Here is a 13,377-nt window from a genome sequence, read left to right on the forward strand (position 1 = left end):
AACTTGTCACAGATGCCAAAAGGAGACAGAGCACTTAAGACACTGAGATGATGTTCCTCCTGCCCCGTTGTGCAAGTGGATGGGGCAGAGGGATCCCAAACCCATCGGCAAGATGAGAACCACTGGCAGCGAACGAATCCTCGCAGACTCGGCTGATGGAGAACGAAGAAGAACCGACCTCACCGGGACTCTCGATTTCCTTCTTCTCTGAAATGGAAAGTACTGAGAGACAGGCAATTTTGTCCGTTTCTTTTTTCCCCCCGTTTGTTTTGTTTTTTTGGTCCGCTGTGTGCAAAAAAAGATACACTTAATGTATACGTATACAAAATAAAGATTAAAAAAAATGACAGCAAAAGGCACCAAACTAGAAAATCCTCATCACTTTACCTGCAAAAATGAAACAAAAACAAAACGATCAGCCTTTTTTAAGTTTAGTCTTTTTTTTTTTTTTTTTTGCTGGTGGTGCTTCTGTGGTCAGTGGATGGGAGTTGGCAGAATGCCCAGCCGGGGGCGGGTCGGGATTCCAGCTACTTGGACTGTAGCTCCAGCTCGGCCCGCCTCTTCAGGGCCACATCCACCAGTAGCTGGAAACCGCTGAAGTCCTGCGTGAGGTCTGGCGGGGTCGGGGGAGGGGTGTTGAAGAGGCCCCCCTGGGGGCTGGCGTTGCGCTCGCCACCAGCAGACAGCAGCTCGGTGGCCTCTTCCGTGAGCGCCGGTGGTCCCAGGTGCAGGGGGCTCCGCGATGGTCCCGTCACCGTGGTGTGGCAGATGACGGACGGTCTGGGCGGCACAGTGGAAACATGAGGGGTCTTTGGCGATGGAGGCTTCCGGGGGACACTAGGCTCGAAGCTGGACGGGTAAAGTGTGTGTCCATCCTCGGTCTCGGCGGCAACAGGTCCCGGTGACACGGAGCTGTCCGGCACGCTCCCCTCTGCGCCTTTGCTCCCTCTGCGAGAGATGGTGAACTGGTTGGGATCCTTGCCGTCCTTCCTCAGCATCTCGGGAAGCAGCCGTCTGCGTGCATTGATGAACCAGTTACAGACCTGGGAGGACAAATACATGGACACAAAACACAAAAGTCACCAACCAAATGACTTCATAAGCATTTTTAAGATGGCAAATGTTGTTCACCCAATTCGAACTTGTCAACAGCAGCAGACAGGTACAAGCGTCACCGTTTCATGCTTTTACTCACAAAGGTGTACATGTGTGACCAAGCAGCACCTCGGCAACTCTGAAGTGCTTCTTAAAAACAGGAGGACGAATAACCCTGCACGTTTAAAAACACCTTTTTTCTCTCTCCCCGCTTCCTCCCAAAAGTTTCATTTCCACAAATCTGTTCCCGCCCAGCGATAGCACACTGCTATAGAAAAGTATCACTTTTCCCTTTCAAAAGGTCAACCTGTATACAAGAGGTATTCTTTAAAAAAAAAAAATGCAAACAACACAAAAATTATTAAAAATTAACAAGACACCCTGTTAATGTGTCATATTTTCAATTAAATTAATATGCAGCAATGTCAACAGGAAAATTGTGAGGTATCCATTTTGTAAAACTTGTGCCAAATTAACATTACTTGTTACATTAAACTAAAATAAGGTTAGTTTTGGGCTCTATCAACATAATGTAAAATAACGTTTAGAGGAAAAACTGAGGTATCCACTTTGTAAACCTGTGCCAAATTAAACATTATAGTAAACAGGAATAAGATCAGTTATATGTTCTATTAGTGTAATATTCTGACATGTTTGAAATCAGTTATCCATTTTGTAAAACTTGTGCCAAATTAATATTAAATAGAAATGTTATAAGATCAGTTATATGTTCCATTACAAGAGTAAGTTAAAAAGTATAAGCAATAATGTTGTTTTATAAACATTACTGCGGATACTTTTTGACTTATCTTTATATTAATGTTATTATATAACATTAGACAGCTGAGTTGTCCATTCTGGGAAAGTGGAAGATTTAAAATAAAATAAAAAAAAAATCTGCCAAATTTTAGAAGGAAAAAAAAAAGAAACATGGAGCTGATACAGATTCTGCTTTGAGACCCAGGGCTCGGTCATGTCTCCATATTCAACTTCTGCTGGAAAACAGAGCTCAAAATCCCAAAATGCCTTTGCCAGTGACACCATTCCAGGGAGGAGAGGAAAGAGCGCGAGGGGAAATTCCTGTGTGAGCACTGTGAGCACTGGGCCACATCCCACAGCAAAGTGAGTAATTTTCCTCTGCCTTGACGCCTCGGGCGCCGTCATTGCGTCACGCCATCTCGACGCGCAGTCAGCACATCGGCTGTCTCCTTCGCGGCGGGACAGCGGCTCGGCCGCACTGCAAAAACACAGGTCCGGATCCCGTCGCTGGCCCTCCTAACAGTTAGCCGTGCCAAAATACGAAAGCCTGCCGTTTGTTAGGATAGGGTTTCAAAACTGCTCATTAATTTGTGTCCGCCCAGCCCCTGAGAGGGACCACCGCTGGACCGACGGCAAACTGCCAGCTCGGAGGAGAAGCCAGGATTCCAACATGGGCTCTGCAGGCATCATTAAATGGACCAGCAGGTGGCACAGCAGTTAAAGTAGCCACCTTGCGCTCAAAGGACCCAGATTCAAAACCCACCTTCTGCTGTCGTACCCTTGATCAAGGTACTTACATGAATTCATAGAGGGAAAATTACCCAGCTGTAAGCAAGGTACTCACCCTGAATTCCTCCAATTAAACAGCTATATAAATGGATAAATTACTGTAAGGAGCTTAACGTGAGGCTACTTTATAGAAAAGAGTAATAACAACAATAACCGCAGTAATAATAAGGTGCAGCGAGTCAAGGAAAGCCCATCGTGAAACCGTATTCCAGGTGTGCAATGGCATGCAGAGGCTCACCTGCAGCGTGGACAGATGGGTCTGTCTGGACAGGAGTGCCTTCTCCTGCTCGGACGGGTAAGCGTTGTAGCGGTGCTCGTACAGCCAGTCGCGCAAGATCTGCACCGACTCTTTGGGCAGGTTGCCCCGTCGCCGCCGCTTCCCGCTGGCTGCACTCGACGACAGGTCCAGGGGGACATCCAGGCTGTCATCCTCCTCCGTCTCGCTCCCCGACGGCAGCGCCACCACTGTGAGGACAGGGAGGTAAGCGGACCAGGTTTACGGCCACAGATTTCCAAACTGTCCACAACATTGACCAATTAAACCCTCCCACCCCATGACTCACTCTGGTATCGCTGACTCTTGTTTATTCACCTGTCATTGAATATTACTGACTTTTAAAACAGTAAACCCAACAATTAAAGCAAATTGAAGTTTTAAATATTAAAAACAACATCCATCACAAATGTGAAACCTGACTAAAAAAATTTTCTTCACAAAAAATACTTTTTTCGTCCCCAAGCTGACTAAATATATATATTTTTTTTAAAAAAAATTACTTCATGGGAATATCCCCACAAAACCCATCTTTCATTGTTTACACCATCCTTCACTGGAAGAAAAAAAGCATTTTTGTACTTTCAGTGTTTTCGAGCCGATTAAATATTTAGAAAAAGCATTTCACGTCATGGGAATGTCCCCACAAGGGCCACTTTTAATGGTTTTCTCTTCCTCAAAAATGTCCCGACAAGGTGAGCTAAATATTTACATACAAAAGTAAGGCACGTGTAACCGTACACCGCCGTCGCCCGTGTCCTTATTGCAGCTAGACGTCCAACTTGGAAAGGAGAGGAAGAGTTCGGGAGTGAAAAGGGGACGAGGCGGGGGGTGCAGGGTAATTACACAGTGCGAGTGGGAAGGAAGGGACACCCTGGAGCAAAGGCATGTGGACGAGGTGCGGTGGAGGGGCCCTCAGCATCCGCCATGCGTCACTGCGCACACAAGCATGCGTCCCACAAAGGGAGCCAACATGACAGCTGAGAGGCGCAGCGCGGCTGGAACGGAACCAGGGCAAACATTTCTGTCAAAAGCTCCTTCTCCGCTCATATTTCACATTTCCATTCATGTTCAAGCCCTTCGACAGCATGGCAGCGTCTCTACAGACCAGGAAACCGCTTCAGATCTTAATGACTAAAAAAAATATCTCAAGAGGGTAAACTCCACTGGTGTAAAGCCCACGTTACTGTATCCCAACAAACAGACACACACAACCCAGGAGAAACAATGGAGACGAGCGTGTGTGTGGAAGTGTGTGTTCCCAACACAAAGGGATTCCTCATGGGCTGCCTGCTGGGACTGAGCTTCTTCACTATCTCTCCTGGGCTCCCAACACATAGCTAATAACCATGTCCATCACTTGGAGGAGTGTGTGACGAAAAGTACACGTTAATTTTATAAAGACACACACACACACACACACACACACCACCAGTAAAGGGACGTGCAGGGCTGAGGCAAAGCCATGAGGTGAAGTTGACCATAACCTGACCAAAACGGCGTGAAAAAACGGCAAGGGAATTCACGTGCCTTTTCATTATTATTATTATTATTATTAAATATTTCCACGCTATATATCATGTAAATGTTTTCTTCTAGCAAAAAAAAGCGCTAAAATGTCTGGTTTCTGTTGGGTTCTTCGACCTCGCTTCTCGTCAGACAGCTCGCGCGCGGGGCACCAGCACTTGTTGAACAAAGAAACGGCCGCGTGAGACTCTTTTACTCACACACAGTAAAGTTTGAAAGTAACCCCACTTCACACGAACGCAGGCAGACACACAAAGACGTACAAGGGGACGGTAAATAAAAGTGTGTTTTTTAAAAAAAAAAAAAAAAAAAAAAGAGAAAAAAAGTGACGGGGGGAGGGGGGAGGCGCACGGAGGCGCGCGACCTGTTGCAGACTAAACAAAAGAAGTGGTGCGCTCGCGCTCCCACGCCCGCGATTTCTGAAACGCACTTAATGTTGACGCGAATCCACGTATTTCTTAAAAACAAGAGTTTAAAAGCTCCGTTTGCGGGGAGGAAAGTGAAGGGGTGTGTGTGTGTGAGAGCTCGTCTCTATTGTGTGGATGGGAGAAGGATGGAGCGCGAGCGCCCGGAGGAGAGAGAAAAAAAGAAGGGAAAGAAAAGGATTAAGGAATGAGAAGGAGGAGAAGGAGACGGGGGGTGATGGAAAGACACGCAAACAATCGGTGGGGGTTTAAAACGCACAACGTGGTGTGTCAGCGAGTGTGTCACGAACACACTTCCACACGGAGTTGGCAGGAGCCCCCACCCCCACCGCTTAGATAAAGGAAAAGGGAGCGCAGCGCGAACACACAATCTTCCCCCCCCCCCCAGCCCAGATTCCACTTTTTTTTTTTCTTACATTCACACACCGCGAGGACAAAAGGTGCTCCAAACACACCGCTGGCTACGAACAGGTCTTAGTTCTTGAAGGAGGGGGGGGGTTGGAAAATTTAAAAAAAAAAAAAAGAAATAACTCTGCACCGTGTATATGAAACGTGGAGAGTCAGAGTGTGTATTTTTTGTTTAAAACAAGAAAGAGGGCAGCTCGAGTGTTTTAAAAGTCAACAAGAGGAAGGAGAACAAGGGGGGGGGGAGTTTGACAGCGCGTGCAGAACAATGACACGCGCTCACACTCTGTCGGAGTGTGTTAGTCTTCGAGTGTGTGTTACTGTGCGTGTATGTGTGGTTTTTTTTTCCACATCTCGCTTTCTTGAACCCCCCCCCCGCGTCCGCGATCTAACATACACGAGTTCATACACTCACGCGACCGTGTGCTGCTTGGACGCTGGCAGAACCGCACACAGGTCCCTCCCCACACGTATACAAACACACACGCATGCACGAACACACACATCTTACCTCTTTTTGTTTTCATCGCGCTCAAAATTCCCTTTTCCAGTCCCTTAAGTTTCTCAGGCTCGAGACTTCCTCAGCTTTTTTTTTTTTTTTTTTTCTATTTTTCAAAAAAAAAAAAAAAAAAAAAAAGATTTATTCCCGAAGTATCGTGAGCGCGCGGCGCATAAAATCCCAACAGAGACGGAGGGGAAGGTGGAGGAATCGCTCCTCGGCGCGTTCCCGCCTTCAAACGCAGCGGTACATCGTACCTGAGACCTGCTGCGTGTGCGATAGTGTTCTCGCACTCTGCGAGAGTGTGTGTGTGTTTGTGTGTGAGGGAGAGTCTCGGTGTGTGTTTGATCAGCGCTCCCTCTGACAGCTCGCTCTCTCTCTCTCTGACAGCTGCGTTACTCAGAGCTCCAAGGTCCACCCACAGGATCTCACACACACACACACACACACACACACACACACACACACACACACACACACACACACACACACACACACACACACACACACACACACACGGAGAGGCTCCGATTTACACGAAACTCATGATTTGACACAACTGCGTGTTTTCTCCTAACGCACGAGATGACACTGTTTGCTCGACACGTTTCAACAACTTAAGCCTCTCATTTTAAGTAGACCCGTGTGTGTGTGTGTGTGTGTGTCCTTACAACGTGCACAAGAAGTGGACTCTGATGCGACGTTTGCGTGCAGGACCTCTGTCCCTTTTTTGACCGCAGTGTGAACAACACGTGCTCGCCGTGCGTGTAACAGCGTGCGCCTGCGCGCGCGCCTGTCTGTGTGTGTGTTTTATTGCTGTTTTCCAGACACGGACCCCCAGCACATCTGTTTACTTACCTAACTAAACTTTAACTATCACCGCAGTATGAAAACGCACGCAACAGTTCGTCTTACACTGATTTTATGTGTTTTTTTTTTTTTTTTAAAGTGTTTTGTTTGCTTGAGCGCACGCTGACCACGTGATCGGCGGTCTCCGTCTGAAAGCGACGCGACGTCACGCGCCGCAACTTTGACGTAACGGTTATGGTCTCGTCACAGACGTGGACGTCACAGAAGACGTTGGTTAGCGCGAGGCTTCTTCGTGTTGCAAATGTGCGGACTCCGGGAGCAGTGAAATATTTTTTATTTTTACTGTAGGGCGCCTCATTTCGCCAAAATGGTCACTTTTCGAACGCGCTCCCATTGTTCCCTACACGAGCGAACAGCTCCGGGGCCACGTGCGCAGCTGCTCTCGCGCAGAAATGACCGCGTGCGTCGCACTGAGAACTTTACGGTCGCGGCTAAAAGTGTCCGACTGTGATTCTTGTTCTTTCTTTCTAGGGCACTCGGCTGTATAATGACTGCTTTCATTTAGTTGCTTGTCTCCTGAAAATAAAAGTCTTTTAAAAATAGTCATAAATACATTTAAAAAAAAAAAGTCATGGATTTGACCGCTGACCACATGACAGCCTGTAGGCTACTGGGATAGTTTCGGTTTAATAATTTATATGTAGAGGAGTTGCTCGTGGTCCACTTTTTGTCAGTGAAGCTTGTCATGACGCCCCCTTGCGGAAAATTAGGCGCATTGCACCACTGCCGTGGAAAAAAGTTCCTATAAGTTAAACCTTATTTATTTATTTACTTGACGCTGTTCTACAGAGCGATTTACAGTGACTTATTCGTATATTTATACAGCTCAGTAATTTTTTGCCCATGGAGCAATCAGGGTAACTGCCTTATTGGAAGGTATTACAGGAGGAGTTGGGATTGGACCGTGGCTTCTTAAAGTGAGAGGTGGACTCTAACCACTGCGCCACCTGCTGTCCCTTTATTTAGTTGACACCTTTGCAGAGAAGGGAGACCATATCTCCTCCTGGGACATCCCCACATGTTTCCAGGCCATTTTAGGGATATTTAAGTTTTAAATATATTGCTCCTATTACTAATCACCCCTCTGCAGCCGTGAATTGCAGCGTTGTTGTAGCGGAGGTGTTTGAGAGCCCAAGGGATCGCAAGCGCTGCGTTGTCTGGAGCACTGTACTCCTGGTGGGGTAAAACTTTTCAAAGTGTGAGGGTCTTGGGAGGAAATCAGTCCAAATAACACACCCCTATGAGAGTTCAAATTAGTAATGAGCACCTCGCCAGGATGTAATTACCAAGACCTACTCCTGGGCAAGGCCTGGGGTTGGGCTCACTGGTGACTGCTTGGTGGCTGTGGAACAAGTGTAGCCCCACCAGACTCGGTCTAGGTCATGATCTGGTGCTACATGGCTCAGGTTTGACCCAGGCAGGGAAAGAGTCGCCTCGATAAGGCTACAGGTTGCATTGGGTTATGATTACGAGCTAAAAAATTGTACAGAGTCAAGTCTTTGTAGCATCTGTGGGCATGATGCTAGAGAGAGAACCACCTAGAAACCCTGTGGAACTTGTGGAGGATTTTGGAGCATATGAAGAACTGAAGGTTTTCGGTTCTGGTTCCAATGTGGTGAAATGAGTTCCCTCTGTCCCTCAAAACTGCTGAATCCCCCTCAGCATTCAAGAGGGATCTAATAGCACTTTTGGACCCACTTCTCTTGTGATCTCCCATCTGCTCCATCAGTTTGTGCTATGTATATGTGTTAAAAGATTGCACCCTATCAATGTGACTGTTTGCATAATATGTGCTGGTCGGGCATCCGCCCACCCTGATCATTGTAGATCATGCTGGATCTCCCTGCAAAGTCACATTCCCCACATTTCAACCCCATCAGAAACTCATCCCCTTTATCTCCTAGATCATCAGCTCCTTTTTCTCCTCTGGTTGTTTACAATCCACCTTCAAAACTGTCCTCCTTTAACCACTGTTGAAGAAATGCTCTCTGGATCCAGACTCAGTCCAGAACTACAGGCCAAACTCCATCCTCCCTTTTCTGTCAAAAACTCTGGAACGGATAACCTGTGATCAGCTGTCTGCATTCCTCAGCCAGAATTATTCACTTGGCCGGTATCGGTCTGGATTCAAATCTGGACATTCCACTGAGACAGCGCTCCTGGCAATGTCAGATGTTCTCCAGTCGGCTAGAGTGGCCTCCCTCTCCTCGGTCCTCATCCTCCTTGGCCTGCCGGCAACATCTGACACTGTCAACCACCGGATGCAACTCTCCTGTCTTAGACAGCTTGGTATCAAAGGAAGTGTACTGAAATGGTCTGAGTCCTCCCTATCAGACAGATCCTATCAAGAGGTCTGGTGGGGCTCCCATTCGTCTCCTCAGCTTCTCTCAACTGGTGTCCCACAGGGCTTGGTACTGGGCCCTCTACTCTTCTCAATCTACACCTCTTCCCTTGGCCCTGTTGTGGCCTCCTACAGATTCTCCTACCACTTCTACAGCGACAGATACACTGCAAAATCTCCGCAAGATCCACCCTCATCTCACAACAAACTCTATGCAACTCCTGGTCCAGGCCATGGTGGTATCGCACCTGGACTATTGCAACTCTCTTCTGTCTAGCCTTCCGGCCTCTGCCATCAAAGCTCTCCAGCCGATATAGGACACTGCTACATAAGTCATCTTTGACCTGCCGAATCATTCCCACATATCTCTCCTCCTCGTCTCTTTGCACTAGCTTCCTAAAGCTGCCTGGATAAAATTCAAGACTCTGGTTATGGTCTACAAAACCATCATGGAACTGCTCCCAGGTATCTACAAGACCTGATTATCCGCTACACCCCAACCAGACTGCTACGTTCCTTCACCTTTGCCCGCTTGGTGGTACCACACACAATAGATCCAAAATGAAAAGCACAAAGGTTTTTGGTTCTGACTGCAATGTGATGGAATGACCTCCCCTTTCCCTCAGAACTGCTGAATCTCTCTCCATGTTTAAAAGCGGTCTCAAAAGTCACCTCTTTCAGACTCATTTCTCACCTACTCTTATAAGTGTTCAATAAACAAGTGCGCTTATGTTTAATAGTTTGTAATAACGATTTGTTTAATAATTGAAAAGTTTATACGCAGATACTTGTGTAATATATATTGGTTCATATTATGGAATGTGGCAAGTGGACTGTACTCAAGAGTCACTTGTCTCCATCCACATCTCTCCTTCTGTAGGTGTGATGCAGTCTTTGTATTGTTCTCTGAGATGTGCATCACTTCGGAGAAAAGCGTCTGCTAAATGAAAGATTGTAAGACTGGTTTTGGACTAACTGACCATACTTTGATTGTTGTTCAATTGTTTGATCAAGCTGCATGCTGCTTTGGAGAAAATCATCTGCTAAATGAAGAAATCTAAATGCAAAGATGGGTAAGCTCTTATTGGACTTACATTTACAAAACAAACTATGTTTGAGAACAAGGCTGATCACAAGTGTATTTGGCACCACAGTGCCTTAGCTCCAAGGTCCACATTTGGATGTTCAGGAGGGGTGTAAATGTTTTCCTGGACTCTTTGCCATTCAGGGACTGTCCATAACAAATTAAATCCTTTGTGTCAGAACACAAAGAGGCTTATAAGTACACCTGACTCCAGAGAAACTTGGAGATGAAGTTGTTGACTGACGTTGTGGTTGAGACCATACCTTCTGGACCCTTAGGTGAATAAAGGGCCAGAACTGTCAACTGATCACTATGAAGATGAAGACAGGGCTGAAGCTCCAGCTAGTATCTAGTTGCATGGGGGACGAAGGGTGGCATCTGTGCTGTCTGCAGACGATGTTGTCTTCTGGGCCTCATCTAACTGTGACCTTTGGCATGCACTTGAGCAGTTTGCTGCTGAGTGCAAAGTGGCTGGAATGAAAATCGTAACCTCCAAGTCCGAGGTCACGCTCCCAGAAAAGAATGGTTTGCTGCCTCTAGAAGAGTTTGAATATTTTGCGGTCCCGTTCATAAGAGGCTGAAGAAGCGAATGGGGGATTGAAACGCTGTTTATGCAGCATCAGCAGTTTTCCTGGAACTGTACCGACCTGTGGTGGTGAAGCCGGAGCTGAGTCTTCAGACAACGATCTTAACGATCCGCTCAGTCCACATCCCGATCCCCTCCTGTGGTCATGCACTCTGGGTAACAATTGAAAGAACGAGATCGTGGATGCAAAAACGTCCAAAATGAGGTTTTTACCCAGGGTCAGTGGGCTCAACAGTCCAGGAGACTCTTGGAGTAGAGTTGCTGTTCTTCCGGGTCAAGAGGAGTCAGTTGAGGTGGTCTGGGTACGTCTTAAGAAAGCATCCTGGCTGGCTCCTTTTGGACTCGCAGTGGACACATCCCACTGGGAGTGAAGCCCAAGACATACTCGGGTCTCAGTGGATACGTCAAACCTGTCGACTGATCTGGGAACTCCTGGGGATCCACCAGGAGGAGCTGGAGACTGTGGCTGGGGAGACAAAGGTCTAGGCCTGCTTACTCAGCCTGATACCATCATGACCATCAGTGGGACAAATGGGAGCAAACTGAATGACTGACTGATAAATGGGTTCGATACATTTATCTGACACTTTTCTCCAAAGTGACTTACAATGTTAAGGTCACAATTATTACATGCTTACAATCATTTACCCATTTATACAGCTGGGTAATTCTACTGGAGCAATTTTAGGGTAAGTACCTTGCTCAAGGGTACTACAGCTGGAGGTGGGGATTGGACCTGCAACCTTTGGGTCCAAAGGCAGTAGCACGAACCACTATGCTACCAGCAGTCCCTGATACTGTATGTATTTCTAATTTTCAAAAAAATAAGTAGAAAGTAAAATAGTGTGACGCGCACAGCTACCAGTGTTTGAGTTCTACAATACAGTGCAGTAAACGCTACTGCTTTTGAGGGCAAATGTTGCTCTAAACTCACAAGGTAATTTTAAAAAATCCTTAGAATTGCATTTTTCTAGGAATGAATTTATGTCCAGGAACCGCTACACCCCAGCCAGGCCCCTTTGCTCGTCTACTTCTGCTCGCTTGGTGGTCCCGTGCACGAAAGGTAAAGCTCGGAGGTTCTTGGTTCTGGGTCCATTGTGGTGGAACGACCTTCCCCTGTCACTCAGAAATGCGGAAACTCTGTTTTCAAGAAGGGTCTGAAAACCCACCTTTTCCAGATCCACTTCGCCCAAGATCTCTCCAGCTCATTTACGGTGTAACTGTTCACGCATCGTAATTCCATAAACATCCCCAGATACAACCTTTATTCAGCCACTACTCTGGCATTGTATTTGCTTATTTGTGTATCTTATACTATTAAAAAAGAAAAAAAAAAATTGGTGGGAGGGTATCGGGATTTGTCTATCCTGTGTTTTATGCACCTACTCGATCGATGAACCTCGGTGCAGCAGGTGGTAGGTAACAAGCTAGGTTTACTTGAGTCACATGTCTGCAGTTTTGTCTCTTTCTCTTAATGTAATGCGTAAATTGTACTTTTGCTGAGATGTACGTCGCTTTGGACAAAAGCATCTGCTAAATGAATCAATGTAAATGTAAATGAAAATTTAACTAAAAAAAGAAATTCAGCAGAAAGAATCACTGCCGTTTCATCACTGACAACCTTTTTTGGATCCTTCATTGTGATTCTGCACATTTCCATTGAATGAAACCACACCTTTAATGCTTAACTTAATGTAACGCAGGGTGTTTAGACGTGCGCTTCTGCGAGAAGGGGAAATACAGGTGCCTGGGGACAGCGGGCCACGCCACTGAATGAAGAGCAGCGCTCGTTCGGGTTTTCAACGGCCTCTAAGCGTTCGCATGAACCCTGCTTCATTCATCGAGTCAGGCTTCCCCAAAAGTGACATGAGTGCGTGGCTGCGCATGGGGAATGGAGCGGCGTGACCTTGTGGGGCATCCCCTCGCTATTTAAAGGCCAGTGTCACTGACAACTTGGCTGCAGTGTGAGTCATCTGACGTCACTTTGCAAGCAGGCCATCGGGTGCCAAGCGTGACATGTTTGTCACATCATCCGACACTTCACGTTTATGACACATTCCGCTGGCATACAGTATTTACCAGCTTTTCACGTACATTTACTTATCAGACACTTTTCTCCAAAGCGACTTACAATGAACTCTATGTGGTGTTATGAGCCCACACACCTTGTTCACCGCGGTGACTTACACTGCTAGATACACCACTTACACTGGGTCACTCATCCATACATCCGTGGAACACACACACACTCTCTGTCACTCACACACTATGGGTGAACCTGAACAGTATGTCTTTGGACTGTGGGAGGAAACCAGAGCAGCCAGAGGAAACCACACAGACACAGGGGGAACATGCAAACCCCACACAGACTGAGCGGGGATCAAACCCACGTCCTCTCACACCACCCAGGCGCTGTGAGGTACCGTGCCGCCCATGACTCATTCCCTGTAACTAACACACACACACACACACACACACACACAGAGTCTGAAACCGGCACAAGGCTGGAGGGGGAGGGGACACACCCAGGATGGGACGCCAGTCCGTCACAAGGCACCCCAAGCAGGCCTTGAGCCCCAGACCCACCGGAGAGCAGGACTAGGTCCAACCCACTGCACCACCATGCGCCTCCCGTAAGTAATAATAAAATAACGGTGACAGCACTAAATATACGGCCAATTATCTCAGATGGACTGGTAAGTGTTTTTTTTAACACTCTAATA

General features: G+C 46.9%; 1 protein-coding gene across 2 annotated transcripts; it reads right to left on the bottom strand.

Moving 5' to 3' along the window:
* Positions 1 to 437: 437 nt before the first annotated feature.
* Positions 438 to 6,198, bottom strand: tgif1 (TGFB-induced factor homeobox 1). 2 transcript variants are annotated; one of them, XM_018756814.2, is made up of 3 exons: positions 5,786 to 6,198; positions 2,882 to 3,108; positions 438 to 1,043 (listed from the first exon to the last, which is right to left on the bottom strand). In XM_018756814.2, the coding sequence occupies exons 1-3, from the start codon at positions 5,799 to 5,801 to the stop codon at positions 528 to 530; spliced, it is 759 nt and encodes a 252-aa protein (XP_018612330.1). In that variant the 5' UTR covers positions 5,802 to 6,198; the 3' UTR covers positions 438 to 527. The 2 variants fall into 2 exon arrangements, with proteins under 2 accessions (XP_018612330.1, XP_018612331.1); XM_018756815.2 differs by lacking the exon at positions 5,786 to 6,198 and adding an exon at positions 3,207 to 3,227.
* Positions 6,199 to 13,377: the final 7,179 nt, after the last annotated feature.

Source organism: Scleropages formosus, chromosome 9 (genome assembly GCF_900964775.1).
Source record: "Scleropages formosus chromosome 9, fSclFor1.1, whole genome shotgun sequence".
NCBI classification, from domain to species: Eukaryota; Metazoa; Chordata; class Actinopteri; order Osteoglossiformes; family Osteoglossidae; genus Scleropages; species Scleropages formosus.